Raw genomic sequence first — 26,708 nt, forward strand, 5'->3', positions numbered from 1 at the left:
GCAAATATGGTAAAGGTGACTGCTTTAAAAAGGGAGGAGGGAGCAGTGAGGGCCATTCCCATCAGTTCTCAGTCAAAGGCTGGTGATAAAGGCAGCTCTGGGGGTGGGGAATGATCGCTTATTAAACACTACGTAGGGACAGAACTAGGAAGCTTTAGCTTGTTTTATGTGATTGTCAACTACCCTCCCACTAGATGGTATTCCCTGTATCTCTCCTTGCAAGTACAATCTCTCACCTGTTGTTTCCTTTGCAGTGCCTACCCTAGTTAAACGTCTCTTAGCAAGATTTATCTGGTTTAAAGTTATTCTCTAACTTTACAGAAAGTTAAATAAAATAATTTTTTTTTTCAATATTCTTCAGTATAGTCCAACTTCCAATAGCTGCTATAAAAGCTCATTCTAATTGTCTAATTATTTGGATAACTTAAAATGCTACTTACTGAAGTTTCAATAATTAATACCTAGTTCAGAATCTCCAAAAGTTCAAAATGTGGATATACACACATGAATCGATAGCCAAAGTCTAGTGTGTTCGACATTACTACTAAATAAATGAGCAAGTTCTTCCTGTATTGAGAGGACAGTGTCTCTGAGAAGTAATTCCCACAGAAGCATGATTACAGTGAACAGAAGATCCAAACACCTGGGGATGGCTCAAGGGCAGAGTGGGGGAAGGAGGCATTACCTGTCCAAACATTTTTTTTTTTTTTTTTTTTTTGGTTTTTCAAGACAGGGTTTCTCTGCGTAGCTTTGCGCCTTTCCTGGGACTCACTTGGTAGCCCAGGCTGGCCTCGAACTCACAGAGATCCACCTGGCTCTGCCTCCCGAGTGCTGGGATTAAAGGCGTGCGCCACCACCGCCCGGCTCTGTCCAAACATTTCAATACGACATTAGAAACCCCAGGTCACCTCTGACCATGTTACCTCTTGTACCTTCACATGATCTGTGTCCCACAGATCTTCTACCTAGAGTTTTAGAGTCTGGTACCACCAGTTTACTCTTCTAACAGAATAGAATGGGTATTTACTGGTAGGATAACGAATTTAAAGCAACTTTTCCAAGGCGAGCCTGACAAGGGCCTTCATCAAGATAATATGCATTCCTTGAGTACAGCTCCAGCTCTTCTCCTGACTGACCACCATTACTGCAAACACTACATAGGAATAATGCAATGTGATGACTGTTCCTTAATTTACCTGGGAAACTGCTTCTTAGAGGTCAATTTTACATTAATTAAGGAACACCACACACTACATTTCTATTTTAAGGTTAGCAGAGTCTTGAGCTTTTGGTCAACTTACGGACTTCCGTGTTAAAACTCTAATTGCTCATGAAGACTACCTGCTGCTTCTGACTGAGTTAGGATATAAACTACAAGAGAGGCTTCCTGTTACCACAGTAAATGCCTGTCAGATTGCTTCAAGCTTGTCACTACTTAAATCAGTCTTCAAAGAGAAAAGTGAATGGCTGGGGGGGGGGGGGGATGGGGCGCTATCACACACAAACCAGTGGATGCACTGGTGCAAAAGAAAAGAGTAAAAGAACTCTGATGAGTGCAATTTGAAATAAACACAGCTGGATTTTCTCAGCTTACCCATCTGATTTTGTAAAAAGTCACATTTTCCCCACAGCTCCAATAATGCTTGGGTTGGTAGCTCAATCTGCCACATGTTTACAGATTCAGTTCCAAATTTAGGAACTGGGAAACTTTTAATTAAAAATGCTATTGCCACACAAAATTCTGGACTCAGTGCAAGTGAATTTCTGCTTGGTTGGCAGTTATGATTCTGAACTGTGTCACTGAGTTCTTGAAGAGCCCTGAGCCAGTAGCTGGGCACTGCAGGACACTTGTGTTTAACCAGCATGCATTTTAAGACAGTCATTCTGAAACGTCCCAAGTAGCAATTAACAAACTTGGGTGTCTCAATCCTCTCAAACACATTGAGATCTCACAAGAAAAGAATTTTTCCCTCTGTTCTCTGGATTTTGCAATCTGCTTTATAATCAGATATTTGTGAGTATTTCCAAGTGATCTCTCTGTTGTAAAACATGCAACTCTTCTGTATTGTAATTTTAGTTTTCCCTCGCAGATAAGAATCACTCACTAGCGTTCTATTTGTACTCAAAACCCATTCTCATGTCTGAGAATCATGATAACTGCAGCGGCCTGGCCTACTTGCTATAGGTGAAACCACTTCCTATTGCTGATGCTACGGATTTTATGTTAGCCTCACAGATAGTTACTTAGGGAAATACAGGACACAACGCAGATTTTCCTCCCCCTGCTCTCACTCTCCTGATAGGATAGACGAATGTGCCCAAATGCGAGGGATAAAGCAGGATATCTGTAGTCTGAGTCATCACTTGAAATAAAAGCCTCATGGTTTTCACTATCCCACAAAAAAGTGAAACATATAGCTACTTCAACATGTATCCATGTACACATTCAATGAAGGGGCATAGAAAGAGACTATGAAAATCAATGTACGATTTGGGAAGTAGAAAATTCCACTGACTCTAATAAAGACATTTTATAATACTCTTTTCTTACTCCTTAAATTGCAAATTATTAAAACCTAAGAGTATGTGTTGTTCGAATCTTAGATGGTATTTTAATAAAAAACCCAGAGCCAGATATCAGGGTGAAAGCTGAAAGATCAGAGAAGCAGAACAACCAGGCACTAGTTCTCACCTCTGTGAAATCCTCAGTCTGAAGAGAGTGAGTGCCTGTTCCCTCACTCCTTATATACCTTTCTCTGCCCTGCCATATTACTTCCTGGGATTAAAGGCATGTGCGCTTCCCAAGCAAAGGCATGCGATCTCAATGCTGGGATTAAGGGTGTGTGCTACCACTGCCTGACCTCTATGTCTAATGTAGCGGCTGGCTCTGTCCTTTGATCCTCAGGCAAGTTTATTAGGGTACACAATATACCACCACATTTCCCCTTTCTTGCCAAAAATAATAAAATGTTATAACTAATATAAGAAAAGCTATATACAAGAAGTATAATAAGTATATACAATATACACAGTCAAGAATTACATTAACAATGTCCAGTCCATTACCATTTGACAGATTCAGAGAAAATACTTCATTATCTATCCTATTTTGGTGAGTCCAAAATGTTGTACCTAGTACCAATCAAATAAAAACACAGATATACTGAATTTAGCAAAAATATCAAAATGAACTAAATTATACCCAGAATCCAACTCAACTAATAGACCAGTTGAAGAGTGGAAATACTAAACTTCTTTAAAAAAATATTTTTAACTGAAATAGAAATACATCACTCTTTCCCCTTTCTTCCCCTCAGCCCCTCCCACACTCTCAAGTTGAGAGTCTCTTTTGTTTGATTATATGTGTCTATACAAACATATACAGAAAGAACCCGCTGAGCCTGTTGTTGTTTGTGTGTATATGGTTTCAGGGTGGACCACTCTGCACTGGACAACCAATAAGGGAACTCATCCTTGAGAGACACTAATTCTTCTTCCAGCAGTCAGTAGTTGCCTGCATTTTTTAATCTAGGAGAGGGACTCCCCCTTGCACATTAACAGGCTCATTGACATCGCTGTCTTTTCTTCTTGGGATTCTGGCCTCCTCTTCTACTATGCTCCTTGAGTCACAGAGGCAGGAGCTATGATTCAGATCTATCTGTTTGGGCTGGTCTCCCCACAATACACTGAACTCCACAATGTGTCCTGTTGGGGCTTTTTGTGATTTGCCTTTCAGGGGTTATGGGTGGGCCTCTATTGCTGAAGACACAACACACTTAGGACACATGACTTAGATGACTCAAGCTAGGTCTGCACTGAAAACCTCTTTCCTGTGGTCCAGCTTTCATGGTTCCAGAAAACACTATGCAAGCTGCCAAGGGAGTAAAGCAATTACAGTCCTAGCCAGCTGCCACACCTATGAACCACAGTTATCAACATGCAGAAAGTACAACAAGCCGAAATAAAGGAATACATCTAATACAGTGCAGTTCACTGCATAAGTCATTTACAGTCAGTCATGGGTGGTCAGGTAGAGTCTAGGAGATGTGGAAAGAATACAAAAGTCAGGGAGCATATGATTTCTGACTTGGGTATTGCTGTATGAGCATGCGCTAAAATTAAGCCAGACTCAGGAAAGAGTATAGGAACAAGTAATATCACTTGAGAAGAAAGAATAAAATCAAAAGCAGAACAATAATATAAAACACTATGGGAAATACTATAAATGAAAGATTTCATGGAGTTGACAAGAGATAATGCTGGGAGTTAGGGAAGGACTTGGCCATGTTATTGCATTTTGCACATTATGCTAATGGTTATAATACTATACACATGCCATAAGATATTACAATTGAAATTTCATTTGTGATACTGAGATAGAGGTGATATGCCAAAGTGAAGTACTTGACAAAATGTAGTGTTTATTTTTTAAAATTTATTTACATATCAACCACAGTTTCCCTCCCTCCTCTCCTCCTGTTCCCTCCCCCATCTCATCCTACCCTTCTCCCCATCCACTCCTCAGAAAGGGTAACGCATGGCATATCAAGTTGAGACAGGACCAAGCTCCTCCCCTCTACATCAAGGTTGAGCAAGGCATCACACCATAAGGAATAGGTTCCAAAAAGCCAGCTCATGTGCCAGGGACAGATCCTAGTCCCTACTGCTGGGGGCCCCACAAACAGACCAGTCTACACAACTGTCATCCACATGCAGAAGGCCTAGGTTGGTACCATGCAGGCTCCCTAGCTGTTGGTCTAGAGTCCATGAGCTCCCAAGATCTTGGGTCAATTGTCTCTGTGGGTTTTCTGTCATGATCTTAACCACCTCCCACAACTTGCTGATATAATCCCTCTACCCTCTCTTCAACTGGACTCCCAGAGCTCAGCCCAGTGCTTGGCTGTGGATCTCTGCATCTGCTTCCATCAGTTACTGGATGATGACAATTAGGGTAAAGTCACCAATCTGATTACAGGAGAAGGCCAGTGTGGTGATATACTGTGTACCCTAATAAACTTGCCTGAAGATTACAGGACAGAGCGAGCCACTAGATTAGACATAGAGGTCAGGCAGTGGTGGCACACACCCTTAATTCTATCACTCGGGAGGCAGAGATCTGTCTGGATCTTGGTGAGTTCAAGGCCACACTGGAAACAGCCAGGCAGTGGTGGCACACACCTTTAATCCCAGTACTGGGAAGCACATATGCCTTTAATCCCAGGAAGTGATGTTTGGGCAGAGAAAGGTATAAAAGGCGTGAGGAAACAGGAACTCACTCTCTTTAGGCTGAGGATTTCACAGAGGTAAGAACTAGTAGCTGGTTGTTCTGCTTCTCTGATCTTTCAGCTTTCATCTTGATATCTGACTCTGGGTTTTTTTTTTTTATTAAAAGACCACCTAAAATTTGAACAACAGGCCAATTCAGGCACCCTCTCCATTATTGCTAGGAATCTTAACTGGGGTCATCCTTGTGGATTCCTGCAGGTTTTCCCCTAACCCCATAATGGCCTTTTCTATCAAGATATCTCTTTTGGGGCTGGAGAGATGGCTCAGCTGTTAAGAGTATTGACTGCTCTTCCAAAGGACTCAGGTTCAATTCCTAGCACCCACATAGCAGCTAACAACTGTCTCTAACTCCAAGATCTGACACCCTCACACAGACATACATGCAAACAAATACCAATGCAAATGAAATAAAAGTAAATAAATTTTTTTAAAAGATATCTCTTTTGTTGCTCTCCCCCTCCGTCTCTCCCTCAACTCGACTCACATTCCCATCCCCTACCTCCTCCCTTCTACCCCCACCCTGTGGTGATATTGTGTTCCCCAATATATTGTGCATCCTAATAAACTTATCTGGGGTAAGAGAACAGAACAGCCACTAGATATAGGGGCCAGAAAATGGTGGCACACACGCCTTTAATCCTAGCATTTCAGAGGCAGAAATCTGTCTGATCTCTGTGAGTTCAAAGCCACACTGGAAACAGCCAGGAGTGGTAACAAGAACCTTTAATCCCAGGAAGTGATGGCAGGAAGCAGAAAGGTATTTAAGGTGTGAGGACAAGGAACTAGGCCTGGTTAAGCTTTTAGGCTTTTGAGCAGCAGTTCAGCTGAGATTCATTCTGAATGAGGACTCAGAGGCTTCCAGTCTGAGGAAACAGGATCAGCTGAGGAAATGGCAAGGTGAGGAAGCTGTGGCTTATTCTGCTTCTCTGATCTTTTAGCGTTCACCCCAATACCTGGCTTCAGGTTTGATTTTATTAATAAGACCTGTTAAGACTCGTGCTACACCACCCCCCAGTTTACCCAGGCGATCTCATCTATTTCCCCTTCCCAGTGCGATCCATGTATCCCTCTTGGGGTCCTCGTTACCTATCTTGGGCATATACCCAAAGGATGCTCAACCATAGCATAAGGACACTTGCTCAACTATGTAAACGAATTTCTAAATGGTCTTATTAAATAAAAAGCATAGAGCCAGAAATCTGGGTTAAAGCCTTAGAGAGATCAGAGAAATATGGAAAGCCAGGAGCTAACCTCACCTTACTAACTCCACAACTTCCAAAAAGCACAACTTTTTGTCTACTCAGGTTTATATGCCTTGCTTTTCTGCCCTCTCATTGGCTCTTAGCCCAGCTACCTCACTTCCTCTTCCTACACAGCTCTATCACTGTCTGTCTGTCTGTCCAGACCTCCAGGTCTCTATGGTTGGTACTGGGGTTAAAGGTGTGTTGTCACCATGGTTGGCTCTGTTCCCTACTGTGGCATCGAACACACAGAGATCCTGCCTGCAAAGGGATTAAGGGTATGTGATGCCTGAGTTCTTTGTTTACTTAAAATGGCTGGCCTTTTCCGCCTGATCTCCAGGCAAGCTTTATTTATTAACGCACAAATAAAATACTACTACACAATTATGTTCATAGCAGCATTATTCGTAATAGCCAGAACCTGGAAATAACCTAGGTGCCCCTCAACCAAAGAATGGATAAAGAAAATGTGGTTCATTTACACAATGGAATATTACTCAGCAGTAAAAAATAATGACATCATAAAATTTGCAGGCAAATGGATGGAACTAGAAAAAAACCATCCTGAGTGAGGTAACCCAGACCCAGAAAGATAAACACGGTATATACTCATTCATAAGTAGATATTAGCTGTAAAGCAAAGGATAGCCAGGCTACAATTCACAGCTCTAGAAAATGTAGTGTTTATAAGGAGCTCTTTTGGGACTAGTTCCACTACCTTGAACCCGTCAGTTAGATCAAGACTACGGAGAGTGGCCAGAAACTGGAAAACTCAAAAGACTTTTGTGAGAGTGAATTTTGAAAAAACTGTGAGGTACAACCCCTGTTCTCTACAATGAATTTGTATAGGGAAACAGGGTGTGTGTTGATTCTTTCTGGATAACTAGATGACGAGCAATGACTAAGTGTTGGTGGTGGAACAGGAATGTTAACATGTTCAGTGTCTGCACTCCTAATTTCTAATGGTTGCCAGTGCAAAGAAAGTAGGAATGTTCTTTGCAGTGGTGTAGAGACCAGAACAAGAGGAATTCCTCCTTCGAATGGGCTGGGGAGGGGCTCGACTGTCAAGTGCTTGCTGTGTAAGCTTGGAGAACTGAATGCTGTAACCCAGCAACAACGTGAACGAACTGGGCACAGTGGTGCACGGCCATGGTCTCATTGACAGGAGTTGGAGAGACAGGAGGAACTGCAGTTAGCCAACTGGTGAGCTCCAGGCTTAGGAGGAGACCCTGTCTCAAAAAATATGGTGGACAGTGATAGAGGAAGACCCCTGATATTGACCTTTGGCCTCTGTGCCCTTGCATGGGTATATACCCCTTCTCCACAAGAATTCCTGGAATGAAATTATAAGTGAGAGCCTCCTCAGAAATGAAAAAATCCCTAAAGGATTCCTCAAAGAAGCAAGATAGAAACATCTGCCAGGTTTACAGTCCATAATGGAAAACTAAGATGGTACCAGAATGCCTTACCTCCTTTCTACTCCTGTGTCTATTCACCCAAAACCCAAAAGGGAGGGTTGGCAACAAATACTTGAAAATCTGGCGATGTAGTAGGTCTAGTGTTTTTCACCATCCCCTAGTTTTAAGTGTCTTTGAACAAAAGGCAAAAGTATCAGTCTTTTTATGGTTCCATGCCCTCTCACTGGCACACTTTCAATGTCAAAAATGCAATCAATATGGATTCTGAAAATGATTCTGCTGGGTTTTAACTGATTAGATGACTTTGAAACAATGACTTCGTGACATTCTATTGCTTTTTTTTTTCTCTAAAGTGTTCCCCATATCCTGTCTTTTGACTTTTCATTTCCACTGCCAATACCCTCCTTAGAGCCTTCATTGTATCTTACAGTAGCTTTATAGTAACTCGTATCCCAAATTTGGTCTCTATAAAGCAGGTGATCTGAAATTCCATACTCCATAGTGCTGGATTTCTCCATCCACAGCACTGCTCTATGTTATCTTTTGAGAACAGGCTGCCATTTCTTTGCTGCTTGTAGACTAGAGTCCAAACTCCTTAGCTTGACATTTAAGAACTTCAGAGAAGTGAACTGAAAAATGTTTCTTCCCATAACTTTAAAGATATGTTCCCCAAGACTTCTGGTTTCTGGTAATTTTACCAAAAATTCCAATGTCATCCCATTTTACTACCATGTTCCCCATTCCCATTTCTTTGTATGCAACCTATTGTTTTCTTTCTAGCAGTTTTATAAGGGTAGAAAACAAACAAGCAAAACCAAAACAAAATCTTGGTGATCTAATAACTTTCCATGTTATAAACTGATAGTTTCTGTTCAGGGGTCTTTACCATTTACTGACCTGGAAACTAGGTTGTCTCTTCAGTCTGCACATTTGTTTTCTTGTCTGGGACATTTTCTTGTATTATTCCTTTGACAATGTCCTCCCTAACGTTTTCGTTCCTTTTTCTATAATCTTGTACACTAATTCTTTGATTTTTTATATTATTTATTTACTTGTATGCAGAGGTTGTGAAAGTCAGAAGACACCTCCCACTGTGGATGTTCCAGGGATGGAATCCAGATGATCAGGCATGGTGCTAAGTGCCCTAGTCAGCTTCTGCCATCTTGCCAGTGTGAGTCTTCCATTTTCTGTTACACTTCCTATTGGCAGTGACTTTATCTTTTGTATTAACTTTCAAGCTCTTTCTTCTTGTCCCCCCCACTTTGATACTCTGTTATTTTATAGGTATATAATATTATCTTTAAAAAATACTCATTTTACTTGTCAAGTTGTTTTTGCTCTGACTACTGCTCGCTCTTTAGTTGCTTCTTTTGGTCTCTGTCTTTCATTTGGGGTATTTCTTTGGTAGTTACACGACATTTGGTTATATGTTTAAGAGTAAAGCTCTAAAGAACTCAGTGGAAACCCTGCTGCTGGAATGAGCCCACAGACTAATGAGCTCCACTGCTGAGTCTTCCTTGCCAGCTGTTTTCCTTTTCTTTAAACATCTTTATTGAGAGATAATTCATATACTAAAATCCGGCCATTTAAAGTGTACAGAGTTTTCAATATATTCAGAATTGTGCAATCATCACCACAATCTAAGCTTAAACTATTTTCATCACTCAAAACGGAAGCCTAATACCTCTCTGAAGTTACTCCTCTTTCACTGGCTTTTTCTGTATCACATCTTCAGTCTTTGGCAACTATTAAGCTCTATGATTTTCCCATTCTTGCCACTTTCATATTCTACAAGTGGAAACACAATATTTAGAAGCCTAGTATTCAAGATAACAGTTTCACATAGATTGGGGAAACTAAAGTTATGTTTAGCCTTTTTCTCCCCAGTGGTGGGGATGAAATGTATGCTAGGCAGTGTTGTACCCCTTGGGCTGTGTTTAGCATTTTTCTCCCCAGTGGTGGGGATGAAATGTACACTAGGCAGTGTTGTACCCCTTTGTCCATGACAAATTTCAATTATCATGCTTTCAAGGTTAAACATAGTCATACACATTGTAGCATGTTTCAGTATTCCATTCTTTCTTATGGATGACTAATATTATGTGGATATATTATGTTTGTGTACCTATCTGTTGATGGTCACTTAGGTCATGCTCACTTTGGTAATCATGATTACTATGACTCATGCCACTGTGAACATTTATGTATTTATGTACATGTACTTGTAAGGCTATGTTTTTGTCTGGCATGCACTCACCAGTTGGGATTTTTGTTTTGTTTTTTGTTTTTCGAGACAGGGTTTCTCTGCGTAGCTTTGCGCCTTTCCTGGAGCTCACTTGGTAGCCCAGGCTGGCCTCGAACTCACAGAGATCCGCTTGGCTCTGCCTCCCAAGTGTTGGGATTAAAGGCGTGAGCCACCACCGCCCGGCAGTTGGGATTTTAATAGACACATAAACATCACTCCTATCAATCTTTTTGGGGTGCTTTAGTTTCTCTAATCTATGTGGTAAGACAATCTTGAATGGTAGTCTTCTAAAGGAGAAAAAGATTTCAACTCTTCCAGAATTCTGGTAGTATGTGTGCTAAATCAACCCTCAATGGCAAACGCTAGCTAGCTAGCTATTTCTCAGTTTCTATCCCTCTCTCTGAATTTAAGAACAGATTCTTGCTTTATTGGGGGACACAGTGCACCTGAATATAAAATTTTCCAGTCTCTCTTGCAAAAAAAAAAAGTTAGGAATGAATAAACAGGAGTCACTGGACCGTTTCAAGGAAATTCCTTTAAAGGGAGATAAGTCAGTTGGGAGTAGGCAATATCCTTATAAGGGCCCCTCTTTTTAGATATCTGAAACATAGATATTATAACCACAGTTACAGCAATCATCTTGTGTTCAAGAGAAGCTCCTTGAAGATCCTAAGGATGGCAGACCTGGACTTCTATGTGATGGGAAAATACACCTTTTTCAGTTAGTAGCTCACTTATAGCTTAAGTGGTAAGATTTCATAAGTCCCTTCTGCACAGCAACTATATCTGATCATTTAATCTTAAATAATCTTTGATTCAGATTTTTCTAGTTTTATTAGTATTCATATTTCTGCCTCTAGTGTAATTTTTAAGACAAAAAAGCAGACGTTTATGTATAACATAAAGACTGAATGCATATTTCCTTCCCGGGGCCCTGGGAAGCATAAGAAAGCAGGCTGAGCAAGCAATGGAAAGCAACCTAGTAAGCAGCATTTCTCCATGGCTTCTGGTTCAGTTCTTGCTTCCAGGTTGCTGCCTTGAGTTCTTGCCCTGGCTTCCCTCAGAAATGAACTATAACATAAAAGCTGAAATAAACCCCTTCTTCCTGCAAGCTGATTTTGGTCAATGGTCCTCCCCCCTCCCCGCCACGGCAATAGAGGGCCAAACTAGAACATGTACCAAACATGTGTCTCAAACTACTCCATAAAATAGAAAGCACAGAGGATATATATTGAACTCTTTCTACAAACCAAGTATTACCTAATACCAAAACTAAATAAAGACAACAACAATAAAAAAATACAATCTCCCTGATAAATATAGCTGCAAAAATTATAAACAAAATACTTAGAAACTGAATTCCACACATCAAAGAGATCATTTGTTGATTTTAATACACAGCTGTAGGAATGGCTCAACATATGCAAATGAAAGAATGTAGTATTCCACACAAATGGACTCAGAAAGTACACAATCAAGAGGCTTTAATAAAATCTAGAAGGACTAGAAGGACTATATCACAACATAATAAAGGCTATGTATGATGTTATCATTGAAAGCATTTCTACTAAAATCAAAAAGATGACAAGGGGCTTCCACTCTCTACTCTTATTCAATAGTGGCTGAAGCCTTAGCTGGAACAAAAGGGGTGGAGGAAAAAGGGACACACACAGGAAAATAAGTTCAAGTATCCTTACTTGTAGATAATATGATAATGGTATACATAAGGGACCCTAAAGACTCCACCAGAAAGCACTTAAATCTGCTAAACACTTTTAGTAAAATGGAAGGATCCAAAATTAAGATGCAAAACCCAGCAGCCTTCTTATAGTCTAATAATAAATACACTGAAAAAGAAATCAGAAAAACATTCACAATTGCTTCAAAACAAACCATACCACAAGTTTTGAATAAATCTAACCAAAGAAATGCAAGGTATCTACAATGAAAAAATTTAAAACACTGGAGAAAGGAACTGAAGAACATGCTTGAAGATAGAAAGACCTCCATACTCATGGGCTGGCAGATTAATATTGTGAAAATGGCTACATGGTGAAATCTAGGTCCAGCTATTTTTTTTTTCTTTTTCCTTTCCCCCCATCTCTCTTTTTAGAGATTTGTTTGTTTAATATGCATGAGTGCTCTATCTGCATGTATATTTTATGCCAGAAGAGATCATCAGACCCCACTATAGATGGTCGTGAGCCACCATGTGGCTGCTGGGAATTGAACTCAGAACCTCTGGAAGAACAGCCAGTGCTCTTAATTGTTGAGCCATCTATCTCGTCAGCCCTCCTTTCCTCTCTTTTACAAATATTTCTTTTATTTTTGAGATTATAATATGATCACATTACTTCCCTCTTCCCTCCAAAACCTCCCATGTCTTCCTCCTTGCTCTCTTTCAAATCTATGGCCTCATTTTCCATTAATTATTGTCACATGCATATATATATATGTGTGTATAAAATTTTCCCTAAATATAACCTGCGTGGTCTATATAATGTTAACTTGTATGCATGTTTTCAGGGCTGACCATATGGTATAGGATGACTAACTGGTGTGCTATTCACTGGGTAAGACTATTTCTTCTGGTCTCAGCATTCCTTAGCTGCCTGCAGCTCTTTGTGTAGGGTTGAGGCCTTGTGGTGTCTTCCTCTGCCATGCCCCACCCCCCAACACACACTTTGGAACGTCACTGTTGTTTTCCTTGTTCAGCTTATGTTTGGGCAGTCATGTTAATGAAATGTTACGGGTGTAGCTTCTGATCTTAATAAAAGACACACAATCACACAGAAAACTCCCTGATCCTTTGGCTCTTACCATCTTGATAGCTCTAAGAGGGCAGTAGTGGCATATACACCTTAACAGTAACCAACAGCTCTCTAACTGGACTTAAGACCACCCAACAAGATGGAAACTTGAAGAAGAACCAAAAACGACCACTTGACTAAACCATCATACTCCCTAGTTACGTTCTAAGTATTTGTCCTTATTCACAAGATAACCTTATCAAAGAAAACTCTTTGCAACAGACAGAGATCAATACAGAAAACCGCAACCAGTCAAATACAGACTTGTGGAGTTCAGTCTCAATGGGCACAGCTAGACAGACTTTTAAATGTCAATATTTTCTATGTAGTCCACAAATAAGATATGATAAAATTCAGTATGGAAACAATTCTAAAATAAAACTGCAAATTCTCTGCCTGACAAATCTATCATTTTAATTTGCTTCTGAGGAAGGTGACAGAAAACAGTGTCACTGACTAGAAAAAAAACTAACCGTAAATCCTTAAGTACAAATAAGAGTATCAAATATGAAAGACGGACAATTTTAAATCTAGGTCTACTGCTTGCTTAACTCTGGACAAGTTCCTCAGCTTCAAAGTAAGGGCATTAACAGCCCAAGGGGTTGTGTTACCCAAAGCAGTGCCTGGGAAATGTTGGGTGCACATTGGGCATTCAGTAAACACTGGCGAGGGCAATGATTCGCTGACAGAGCAGCAACATTTCCAAAACTATGAATGTCGTGAGACACTAAGATGTGTCTGATGAGCACATACTCAATTATTTTAAGAGGATGTTCTCTTTAGTGAGTTAAACATGCAATGTTTACCAGGTTAGCAGTTCTAACTATTGAAATTCTTTCCAAAATGTGTCTTCTACAAGTAGCTATAAACTGCCAAGACTGGTTTTATATGCTACACACATAGAACACTATAGTAGCAAAGAGCATGGGTGCTGGAAAAATGCCCATGGGCAAGTATCATTTTTGCTATTTACAAACTGTATGATCTTGGACAACATTACTTAATTTCTCTGTGCATCAGATTCTTCATGTATAAGCATAAGAACATATTTATAAGTTTATTATGGAGACTGAGTAAGAAAATCATATGTATCCATATGTATTTTCCAAGCATCATCTGTTATTCCTTAGAGTTGATTGAAGAAAAAGAATTTACCTATAATCAGTAGAACTTGACTTTACAGAAACAGTATATTTGATTCTTTATATATATATATATATATCCCCAAACTAACATTTATATGCATTTTACACTGGTTGACTGCTGAACAAACATTTTGTACCTTGTCTCAATATGAGCAAGACAAAAAAGCAAACTTTTACTGGATCAGTCTAACATTAATACAAAGGTATAGCAGGTTCAAGAGCCTTATTAAAATCTACTTTATGCTAGGTATGGGGGTGCACATCTTTAATCCTAGCACTTGGGAAGCCAAGGCAGTTGGGTTTCTATAATTCAAGACCAACTTGGTTTATATAGCAAATTCTAGGTCAATTAGAGCAACATACTGAGACACTATCTCAAAAGAAGTAAATAATCCACTCCAGCATCTGATGTCTTTTAAAAACAAGTCATGTCCTACCTGTCATCTGCATTTCGAAGGGATGGAAGTCGAAAGCTTGTGTTTCTGTCAAGCTTTGACTGGCTTTTGGTCCTCTTGATGGAACCTTTCAGGCGCTTGCTGAAGAATCCCTAGAATGAAAAGGCAGAGTGGTGGGAGAGAGAACTACTCGGGAACCTTGCCTTCCACAATGAACTTGCAAAAAGGGTTTAGATTCAAAAGGAAGGACTGGGACAGAATCTAGCTTTCAGTCTTTAACTTTATGAATGCTAGTTGTTTGAAACTTATTGGTAATGTAATGAAGGACTTTTTTCTACTGTGAAAAACAGAAAATTAAACTTGTTGATAGCAACAATCTTAGTTTTTATACTAGTTGTGGCAGAAAAAAACCCAGAAGTTTACGAAGACTTTTAAAACAGCAATAAAACAGACAAGCATACTGTTTTCTATGAAAATATCATCAGCAATTTCAATAGAAATGATACCTAATGATTTCTTAAACTAATGGAAATTAGGTGATTAGAACAGCATGTGCCAAGTCCCTGAAGTGGGAAGGTATTTGGTGTACTGGAGAAACTGAAGATACTGCTGGAGGAGGCTCGGGGAGAGTTAACTAAGTAGAACAAGGACTATATTGCTAATCTCCAAAGTGTTATTCAAATTTGGTCATACCACTTTAGATACTGTTATTTATAAAATTAATTCAAATGCAGATAAATTATTTTACATGAAATATAGATCATCTATGAAATCATTTAAATACTGAGAAGTTAACTTACAGGTTCTGTGACCTCAAGCAGCACATCAAGCCGGCCCAAATTCCAGCATGGATGCGGAAGGGCCCATGAGGTCCCAACTCTAGTTAGCCAAGAAGCTAGAGGCAACTGAAGGCACTGACCGAAGCAGTGTTAGTTTTCTTCAAGGAAATGAGCCCTGCTAGGATGCCCATGCTCCAGGGGACAGCCATATACTGTGCAAAAACTGGCAGCACTAAGTGGACTCAGTAGGTTTGGGGAAAACAAAAAGAGTAGATCAAATTGGTAGTGAAATGTGGTGGTGCAGTTTTGGGAGGGAAGGGGTGGGGGTGGGCTTGATTGATTAAAATGCATTATGTATGAGATGCTCAGATGATACATTGAAAAAATGAACAAAGTACTGTACATTCTTTGGCATTCTCCTGCCACTTCCAACAAATCACAGAGAGCTTGTCATCGCCTCAAAAAAATGAGCATATAATAAAAAATTTGTTGCATAAATCCAAGAATGAATGAAGATGCTCACTATATGTAAGACATACAAAATAATGAGCTTCATTCTGGCACTGTTTTTATATATATATATGTTATTAGACCTTGTTTGCAATCATTCCCCTCCTTTTTCATCCTCTCTGTGCTCCTTGGCAATGTGGGCCTGCTCACCTGGCTCCCCCGCCCTCAGCCCCCGCCACGCCCCTTTGCTTTCCTTTCACCTTAGTGCCTTCCCCCCTCTTCATCTCTTCTGACTCATTTTGGTTTGAAGTCTACTTCATCAGGAAACACAATAGCTATACCAACTTGGTTTGGGCGCATATTCACCTGCCAGATTGTTTCCTATCCTCTGGCTTTCAATCTTTACCAGTAAGCATGGTTCTTGGAGACAAAAGTAGTTAGATCTAGTTTTTAACCCAGCCTGTGTCTCTTTTTTGGTTTTTGAGGCTTTTACCTTTACCCTTAAGGTTATTATTGAGAGATGTTCACTAATTCTTGTAGTTTTGTTTGTTGATTTCTGGCTGGGTGGGTTAATGTTTGATCTTTATTTCTCCCCTGTAAGTATCTGTGGTTTGCTCTTTTTTGATCATTCCTTTAATGAAGCTGTTTCCATGCTCTTGTGATTAAGGCTTCACTCCTACCTCTTGTGTGTATAACATTCTTTTTTCTCGGCAGTGCTGGCTTGGTGGTCACAAACTGACTTAGTTTCTGCTGTTCTTGAAATAGTGATTTCTCCTTTAATTAAAAAAATAGCTTTCCTTGGCATGGCAATCTTGGTCAGAGATACCACTTTCAGGGCTTGAAATCTATCACTCCAAACTCCTTGGCATCTGGTTGCTGACGACAGATCTGTTCTTACTTTGGTGTTTCTGCCTTTGTAGGTGAGTTAGTGTTTTCCTCTTACATTAAGTTGAATATTTTTATAACATAAGGACTTGATCCACTCATGAGAGAAAGATGAAAAAAGTTACTTAATGATTAAAAAAAGTGTATGATATATTCAATTATTCTTGCTACCCAGAAGGGGAACTGTGGGTGTAGTTCAGCAGTTCAGGAGGTGTGAGGTCTTGAGTTCAATCACCAGTGCTAGAAACAACTAACTACACAAAATTTAAAAAGAAAATCAAAGAACATATAAAACTCCCCCAAATACCAGAGATGTAATCATCTAATCTATAGTTTAAATTTCAGCTTATCATAAAAGTAGTTATATATTTGAAGAAAAAGAAAAAGCCATCTTTAAAAATTCATGATTTTTACATGATTTACAAAGTAACAGACTACACCATATGCTGTTTAAGAGAGGTTCATATGAAATACAGACACCAGAGAACCAGGAGCAGCTACATTCATCTCAGACAGAAGAAAGAAGGTACTAAGATCAGCAAGGTAACTGAACAATAAAAAGGGAAATTTCCCCTGAAGACAACAAATTCATAGTCTGTTTAATAAGAGCATCAAAGAACACAGGGCAAAAACGATACAATTGATAGAAGATGACTGCACTGTACTGTTATTATTAGAAACTGTAACTGTTTGTTATCAGAAATGGACAGATCTTAGAGGCTGGAAGTCAGAGGTCATAGTTAAACTCAACACCACCATCAATCAATCATGATTGTGCTGTATAGTGCTGTACTAGCATCATGATGGAGAGTTGCCATTAGTTCTCATGGAGAGTTTGCTATTAGTGCTCAAGATAAATCTTTATTTACTATGTCTCATCAGAATGACCCCCTCATCAGTGGTTCTCAATCTCCCTAATGCTGCGACCCTTTAATACAGTTTCTCATGGTGTAGTCACTCCCAACCATAAAATTATTTTGTTGGAACTTTATGACTGTAATTTTGCTACTGTTATGAATTGTAATGTAAATACCTGATATGCAGGATATCTGTTATGTGACCCCCAAAGGAGTTGCAAACCACAGATTGAGAACTGCTACCTCATGTGCTCAGAAATGTATTCAGCAAGCAAGACTTAATGATAGTATTCTAGTTGGACTGTTAGGGCTGGATGAGATTCTGGCCAACGACCTGACAAAATATTAATATATTTATAATAAAAATATACTTATGCAGTTGACTGAAAAATGCTCTAATAGAATTTATTCATCTCGCCCTTGAGTTTTAACTTTTATTGACATTTATTTCACCATACTCCATACTGTAATATTTTATGTTTATTTCTTGTATAGAATTTTATTAGGTGTTATAAGGAAAATAAAGTTAAAATGAATGCAATTTTTGACTTAAAGGAATTTGTAATTTAATACAAGGTTTAGACACTACATATAAATATATACATAGCCTTATTAGAAGACTTGAAATGGCCGGGCGGTGGTGGCGCACGCCTTTACTCCCAGCACTCGGGAGGCAGAGGCAGGCGGATCTCTGTGAGTTCGAGGCCAGCCTGGTCTCCAAAGCGAGTTCCAGGAAAGGCGCAAAGCTACACAGAGAAACCCTGTCTCAAAAAAAAAACCAAAAAAAAAAAAAAAAAAAAAAAAAGAAGACTTGAAATGGCTAGGGAAAGAATCTCTGAGCACAGATATCTATCACTAGAAACCTCTAAAACTGAACATCAAGTAGAATACAAATGGACAAAACCAAAATAGAATATCCAAGAACTGTGAAACAAGTACACGAGAAGTAACATGTGTAATGGTAATAACAAAAAAAAGGAAAAAATGAAAAAAAATCCAAAAACCACAAGAAATTAATGACTGAAATGTTCTCAAATTAATATCAGACACCAAAACAGGATCCACAAGGAACATCAGGCAGCAGAAATGCCCCAAACAAACTAAAGATATCAAAATTACACTTACAAGCATATGTGTGTATATATATCTTTCGTTTTGTTTTGTGTATGTAACAGACCTGGCTGTCCTGGATCTCACTCTGTAGACCAGGCTGGGCTTGAACTCACAGAGATCCACCTGCCTCTGCCTCCTGAGTGCTGGGATTAAAGGTGTGCACTACCACTGCCCAGTATTTAGGCATATTTTTATTTTTATTTTTGGTTTTTCGAGACAGGGTTTCTCTGTGTAGCTTTTCGCCTTTCCTGGAACTCACTTTGTCGACCAGGCTGGCCTCAAACTCACAGTGGTCCGCCTGGCTCTGCCTCCTGAGTGCTGGGATTAAAGGCATGCACCACCACTGCCCGGCAAGGCATATTTTTAAAAGATTTATTTTATCTGTATTAGTGTTTCGTCTGCATGTATGTATGTGTACCACATGCATGCCACAATAGTTTAGAAAAGGGAACTGGATCCCCTGGAAATGAAGTTACAGACAGCTGTGGGCTACAACCATGGGTACTGAGAACCAAACATGGTCTTCTGCAATATCAATGAGTGCTCTTGTTCCCTGAGCCATCTTGCCAGCCCCAAGTTATTTTAAACCAAAGAAAACCAAAGTCAACGAGCCAATACTAAAAGCACCCAGAAGATGGAAGAAGGGAATTCCCTGAGTGCAGAGGAATGATGGTAAGAATGGCTTCATGCTCAAAATCTATTACAAGCTTTCATGAACATGGTTTTTTGCAGCTCAGCATAGCAAAAAGCTTTAAAAGAAAATGGTAAAAAAGAACAAGAATTACATATTTTCAGAAACCACGGAAACAAGACACATGGCAAAAACTATTTAACAGGTAAGAGAAAAAAATACCACTATCTTAGAATTCTGGAACCTGAAAAAATTATTCTTCTGAAGTGAAGAAAGAAGTAGCCACAATTTTCTCAGACAATAGTGCATTTGTTACTAACAGGCCGGCTCAGCAAGAAATACTAAAAAGAAGTGTGGTAGAGAGGAAGAAAATAACCACTACAAAAGTAAAAGAAGTCTAACTGACATACTATAGAAAAAAGGAGGACTCTAATCAAATGCCTACTTAAAACTACAAAAGGCAGGACAAGAGACAAAAATAAGAACACAGAACAAGGGCAATGAACAGGAAATGGTAACAAATATGTTAGCAATCCATCTCAATAATCACTTTAATATTAATAGTATAAATGTATCAGTTACAAAGTAACAGACTACACCATATGCTGTTTAAGAGAGGTTCATATGAAATACAGACACCAGAGAACCAGGAGCAGCTACATTCATCTCAGACAGAAGAAAGAAGGTACTAAGATCAGCAAGGTAACTGAACAATAAAAAAGGGAAATTTCCCCTGAAGACAACAAATTCATAGTCTGTTTAATAAGAGCATCAAAGAACACAGGGCAAAAACGATACAATTGATAGAAGATGACTGCATTGTACTGTTATTAGAAACTGTAACTGTTTGTTATCAGAAATGGACAGATCTTAGAGGCTGGAAGTCAGAGGTCATAGTTAAATTCAACACCACCATCAATCAAATTGAATATAACTGACATCTATGGAGTACTTCATCCTATACTAGCAGAATAATTTCTTCTGAAGGTCTTATACACTCATGGATTGAGACATTTAGGTCATGAAACATACCTTAACCAATTTAAGACTAGAAATTATCTTTTCAGACCACTGTGGATTAAATTAGAAATAAGTAAAAGAAAGATGACTGAAAAATATGTTTAGGTTACATAATAGATCTCTTTCTTATTAAAAAAAGTTTATTTACTTATTTGTGTGTGCCACGGTTTATGTATGTAGGTGAAAGGACAGCTTGGGGGAGTCAGTTCTCTCCTACCATGTGGGTTGTGGGGTTTGAACTTGGATCCTCATTCTTGGCCACAAGCATCTTTACCTGCTGAGCCATCTTGCCAGACCAATAATATACTTGGAAATAACATGAGTCAGGGAGGAATTAAGTAATTAACTACATGAAAATGAGAACAGCACATCTAAATTGGTGAGATGCAGTAAAAATAGTAGAGGGGAATTTATAGCATTAAATAAACACTATATTAAGAAAGAAGAGCTAAAATCAGTAACATTAAGTTTTCACCTTAGAAAACTAGAAAAAGAATAGCAATTAAATACAAAACAAGCACAAGACTAAAAACATGGGATTAAGTCAATAAAATTTCAATCATGAAACCAAGAGGAAAAAAATCACTGAACCTAATTAATATCTGGTTCCTTGAAATGATCAATAAAATTAATAACCCTATATCTAGGCTAAGAAAAAGAAGACAGCATATAAATTACTAGTATCAGAAATGAAAGAGGGTATATTGTTATAGATCTCATCAACATCAAGATGATAATAAAATGCAACTGTGTGTCCAAAATTTTGGTAGCCTAGATGAAATTCCTCAAAAGTCACAATCTGCCACACTCAAAGAATAAATAACCAATCAACCTGTTTTCTGTTTAAGAAGCTGGGTTTCCTAGTATATGCCTGTAGTCCTAGCCACTTGGAGCACTGATGTAGGAGAAAGATTGCTTGAGTCCAGGAATTCAAGGCCAGCCTGAGCAACATGGCAAGACTTGATCTTGAAAAGAAAAAGAAGTAATTGACTCGATAATTAGTACTTGAACATAAATTACAAGGCAAACATGTTCTGATTAGTGAGTTCTACCAAACATTTAAGGAAGAAATTATACCAATTGTCTACTACCTCTTTTAGAAGATACAAGAGAATACTTTCTGTTTTTAGTTTATAAAAAAAAATCTGAGCCGGGCGGTGGTGGCGGCGCACGCCTTTAATCTCAGCACTCGGGAGGCAGAGCCAGGTGGATCTCTGCGAGTTCGAGGCCAGCCTGGACTACCAAGTGAGCTCCAGGAAAGGCGCAAAGCTACGCAGAGAAACCCTGTCTCGGAAAAAAAAAAAAAAAAAAAAATCTGAGTGGTTAGTACAGGTTCCCCATATATCACTCCCCCAATACATACATAGCCATTCCCATTATCATCACCTCATGCCCAAGGAGCCATCTGTTAAAACTGATGAATCTATTTTGACAGCATTATTGCCCAAATGCCATAGTTTTCATTAGAGTCTACTACTGAGGGGATGTTTTACAGTCTGGAGACATATAGGCTGATATGTATGCACATTGCAGTGCCATTCAGAGTATTTTCATTGCCCTAAAAGTCTCCTGTGCCCTACCTACTCACCAGTCACCATCTGCAGCCCTCAAGTTTTTGGCTATCTCTGACCTTTTTATTGATTCTATAGTTTTACTTTTTCCAGAATGCCATATAGTTGGAATCATGTAATATGTAGATGTTTTTAATTGACTTCTTTTTTTAAACAACACACAATGGTGTTTTCTTTTGTTCTGGTCTGGTCTTTGTATTTTTTTCTAGTCTTTCCCCTGTTCATGTTGAGAAGTCTCTACTATAAGTCTTTTAAGCTTAGAGGTTGTTTCCTCAGCTATGTCTGCTCTACCAACTACTCTCATAAAGGAGAGTCTTTGTTTGCTACAGTTGGACATTTTTAACATTTCTTTCTAGTTCCTTGTAGAATTTCTTCCTCTCTGGTGATATCATCCATCTCTTTAGGCACAAGTCTACTTCATTTGCAAGAGTCCTTAGAAGCTGACCATAATTGCTTTAAATTTTTTACTTATTGCATCTGAATCTGGTTCTGATATTTTCTGTCTCTTTAAACTGTATTGTCTCCCTTTTCATAGGTTTTGTGTCAATGCAAAAACCATCTCTCTCTCTTCTAAAAGAGATAGGTTATTCTGGAGCCATTTTGAGTGACCATGGCCCTGGAACACAGATGTAGGTTATCCCAAATTTCATGTTCCAATGTGGAAACAGTTTCATGGAGTTTTTTTTTTTTTTTTTAATTGTTTTACAGAAAAGAGAAAGTTACAAATCAAGGCAAAATGAATTAGAGGGTACATCAGAGAAGCAGGTACACTGAGATGAGGAAACTCTCATAAGCTCAAGATGATATCTGATGACATTCTTAGCTTTTGGGTTAGTAGAAGCTAGATGCTTGCTAAATCAATACAAGTTCAGACACAGAGGATGAAGAAAGGCTATTCTAGAGGGCCAGAATAAACCCAAGATAAGATAATTAACCTCGGGACCTGCAACATTCCAACTTGCCCCAGTCCTGAAATTCCAGTGAGTCAATCAGTCTCTTCAGACAAACTTTTCCTGTTTACAGGCAGGCACAGCTTCTTTTCAGAAATTTTCATTTACATTTTTTTCTTTTCTTTTTCCTTCCTTTCTTTTATTTACTCTTTTTTTGAGACAGGGTTTCTCTGTGTAGCTCTGTCTGTCCTGAACTCACTCTGTAGACCAGGCTGGCCTCGAATTCAGAGATCCACATGCCTCTGCCTCCCAGGTACTGGGATTAAAGGTGTGTGCACCACCACCTGGTATACTTTTTCTTCTTGCTAGTTGGATAAAGGTAACAGGTGAAAGGAACTGTGGTCAAACAGTCCCTTGGTAGTGTGGAAGTGGGGTGGTGGTGGCAACACTCCAGTCTCGTGACTAGGTCTTGGGCTTTTTGTGAGTTTGTGTTCAAGACTGAAAACATCCCACATGTATTTTAGAACCCGCTCAGCCCACCTGCGGCTTTAGGTGGAACAGGTTAGCAAAGGAGAGCCAAAGTCAAGAATCCACCCCCACCCTCCCACCGCCCCAGGCCTGTTAGGTTCTGCTTAAATAGCTTCTCCGGAGGAGGACCTTGTTAAGGACTGAATACTTTTGTTTTATTTCAAAATGCACCCCACCCTTCTCTGCCAGAGGGGAAAGGGGGATATCTTTGCTCTTCACAGTGACTGCCTAAAAAAGTTCCAAGAAGTCAAACTTAAAAAGAGGCTCCAAGCCGGGCGGTGGTGGCGCATGCCTTTAATCCCAGCACTCGGGAGGCAGAGCCAGGCGGATCTCTGTGAGTTCGAGGCCAGCCTGGGCTACCAAGTGAGCTCCAGGAAAGGCGCAAAGCTACGCAGAGAAACCCTGTCTCGAAAAACCAAAAAAAAAAAAAAAAAAAGAGGCTCCAATATTACCCTATTACTAAGTTCTGGGAGTTTTGGATGGCTCAGGCTCCATAAATTAACAGTTTGTTTTCCTACTCTGGAAACAAGAAGACCCACCTCTAAACTTTGGAGGTGCAGGGTACTGTTAGATTTCTCTTAGTACTGACTAAGTGGTTAAACTTTAGCAAGTGTTCAACATATCTGAAACACAACCAAGCTCCAGTTGTTTATGGTTGCACAGTGTCTTCTGTTCATGGATGTAGCAGAATCTATTGTACGATCCTATTTTCACCTTTTTCATAGTGATAGTTTCCTGTCCAAAGACTACACTTTTCCAGCTTCCCTTGAAGACTAGGGAAGTCATTTCTGCCTGTCTCCATCCCTGTAAGAGACCTCCCCTTCCCTTGTAGGTATTTTGGCCATGTGCACAAATGGGTGACAAAGACGTCCTCTTGCTGTGAATAAACATGGTCCTGCCTAGTGTAAGGACCTCTTTCTTTCTTCATGTCCCACCCCCTCTCCAGTGGCCTTTAAAAATAATACAACATATGCTGCTCAAGACCTAGGAAGAAAAATCTGAGCCTACTGGAGGCTCAAACCCACCCATGGACAAACCTCCTTAGCTCTCACATGCTCCCCTGCTCTGGCCTGAGAGGACTAGGCAGGGCCATCTGTTTCCTCTCAGACAGCCTTTTCTTTTCACTTTCTGTCTCCACCTGTTCTCTCTCATCTTACTATCTGGAATGCCCTGACACAGTCTGGCCTAGGTGAGGATCATACTGCATTTGGCCAGTACATGAACACATGGTGAAACATTGGACCAGGTAGTCTGTTGGACCTAACTCAGAGGCCCTAGTTAGGTTTCAGGGCTCACTGAGGCTTTCTTAAGGCCTGCTTAGTCAAAGGTACAGGAGATTTTCTACTGGGAGGAAGACCACTTGTTCAGTCAAAACTTCTGACAACCTTACATTGGCCCTATGGCTCCTTAACCCTGGAACTGTATAGATTGGGAATGCCCCCTTACATTCCAGGCATATTTGGCCATTTCCAGATATAGAGGATGCTTAATGCAACTGGACATTGATTTCTGTCCATACCTTGACCCTGGGCCCAACCATGGGTTCCAAATTTTCTGTACCAAAAGAAACTTCTTGGTCTACTTAAGGGCTAACTTCAAGGAGGTCTCCAACTTGCATATCCATAGAACTTGTATGCCTTATGCTTTTGTCCTAATTTTGTGTCTGCCTCTGAAAACGTGGAAAATCCTTCTTGTATGTTTAGCGGCTAAGAGGTAAAAGCATTTCATGTTGTCTGTTCTCATTGACACACACACACAAACTGGTCATGGATATGTAGATCACTGGGTTCAGCCTTACAGAGACTCAAGTGTCTTTTGGTTATGGATAATACTGAAATATTGTTTCATGCAGTTCTACTGTACTGAGAAGGTTGGCCCATCTGCCCCAGACACAAGTATGTTTATTTAAAGTTTCCTCCAAAGTCTCTGTCCTAGGTTAGGCTGCTCACCTCACTCTGTGGCAGGGAAAAGGAGAGCCTAGAAGACACTATGTGCTTAGAAATAATCCCAGGAGGGATTATTGTTGCTTATCTCACTTATCTTGGTTTCATTTAATGCTCTAAATACTCTACCTCTTCTATTTTTAAAACTTTTGCTAAAGTATAAACTTGATCTCAAAATCTGTAAACTTTTCTGAGGTTTAAGAAGGCTATAAAATTCCAAGCAGAAGTTTGCTAAAAATCTGTACCAATAGGTTAATAGTTAAAAAGTCTATCTATTATTAAGATAATCTTAATTTGCTCTAGCATACCATGTATGTAACTTGGGTCCAACTCTTGTTTAGGAAAAGAATATGTGCCTGATGGGCTCACCTTGGAGTATCTTGTGGCTTGCCACCATCTTGGTTGATCACCTGGAGTAAACAACAACTACATGGCTTGCCTCCATCTTGGCAGCCAGTGACTCAGCCATCATCTTTACTAAAGCTAAAGATAGGGCATGCCATGTGACTTCACTGACATCTTGGTAAGGTGACTACATGGTAAAAATCAACTAAGGCAGTACCCATAGAACAACTGACCAGCAGTTGTCAACCTGTGGGTCATGCTGTTAGGATTCTGTACATGCACAGCTCGGGGTCCTGTGTCTTGTGTCTTACATCAGCAGCAGGCGCTGGCGATTATGTATTTTTAAGGCACAATCCCTGCCTTAAAAAGCCGGATACAGACCCCCACACTCTCTCTGTGTTCTCTCTCTGCTCCCACCATCTTTCTGTCCAGGCCTGACTCTCCCCACTCCTATCCCCTCTCTTTCTAATAAAGCTCTTTGTAACTCTGGTAGTCGTGACCGTGGCCTGTGACTTTTCTGCTGGTAACCAGCACCGCCACCAGTGCCATTTATCATAACCATCAATGACCCCCAGGGATCAAATGACCCTTTCATACCGGTTGTCTAAGTCTATCAGAATACATATATATTTACATTACGATTCATAATAGTTGCAAAATTACAGTTATGAAATAGCAACAAAAATAATTTTATGGTTGGGGGTCACCACAACGTAAGAAACTGTATTAAAGGGTTACAGCATTAGGAAGGTTGAGAACGACTGAACTAGACCCATTGAGCCCTCTGCTTATTATTGTATCTCCCTTTTATTAAACTAAGGAGGCAACACTAGGCTTCCAAGGTTTGTTTTGAAACTGAGTCATATAAAAAACATGGCATTTTGTAAAAGTACATTATAAAAGGATAAGGAAAGTGAGGTTCCTAGTTGCTTAGAGGGAGAGATCAATTTATATCCATTTTAAAAAATATACCTAATTTTGAATATTATTGTATATTAAACAAACTTTAAATTTACTTTAAATTTGTTTGACTTGTTTCAAGCTTAAGTTTGACAACAAATAAAGCTCATTTAATTTGGTTATTTTGCTTTACAAATTATGCCTCTGAACAACCAACCTATTTTTAAATAGAATGATGATAAGAAATATGCCTTAC

The 26,708-nt window shown here is 39.5% G+C and overlaps 1 protein-coding gene across 7 annotated transcripts in view; it reads right to left on the reverse strand.

The window, feature by feature from the left end:
• Positions 1–26,708, reverse strand: part of Rasal2 (RAS protein activator like 2) — a 301,544-nt gene that overhangs the window by 46,918 nt on the left and 227,918 nt on the right. For all 7 annotated transcript variants that reach the window (XM_015992624.3, XM_015992627.3, XM_015992625.3 and 4 more), the window contains one exon: positions 14,583–14,692. In XM_015992624.3, the coding sequence (XP_015848110.1) occupies positions 14,583–14,692 (110 nt within the window). The remainder of the gene's footprint in view (positions 1–14,582; positions 14,693–26,708) is intronic.

The sequence above is a fragment of the Peromyscus maniculatus genome, chromosome 11 (assembly GCF_049852395.1).
Source record: "Peromyscus maniculatus bairdii isolate BWxNUB_F1_BW_parent chromosome 11, HU_Pman_BW_mat_3.1, whole genome shotgun sequence".
Classification (NCBI taxonomy): Eukaryota; Metazoa; Chordata; class Mammalia; order Rodentia; family Cricetidae; genus Peromyscus; species Peromyscus maniculatus.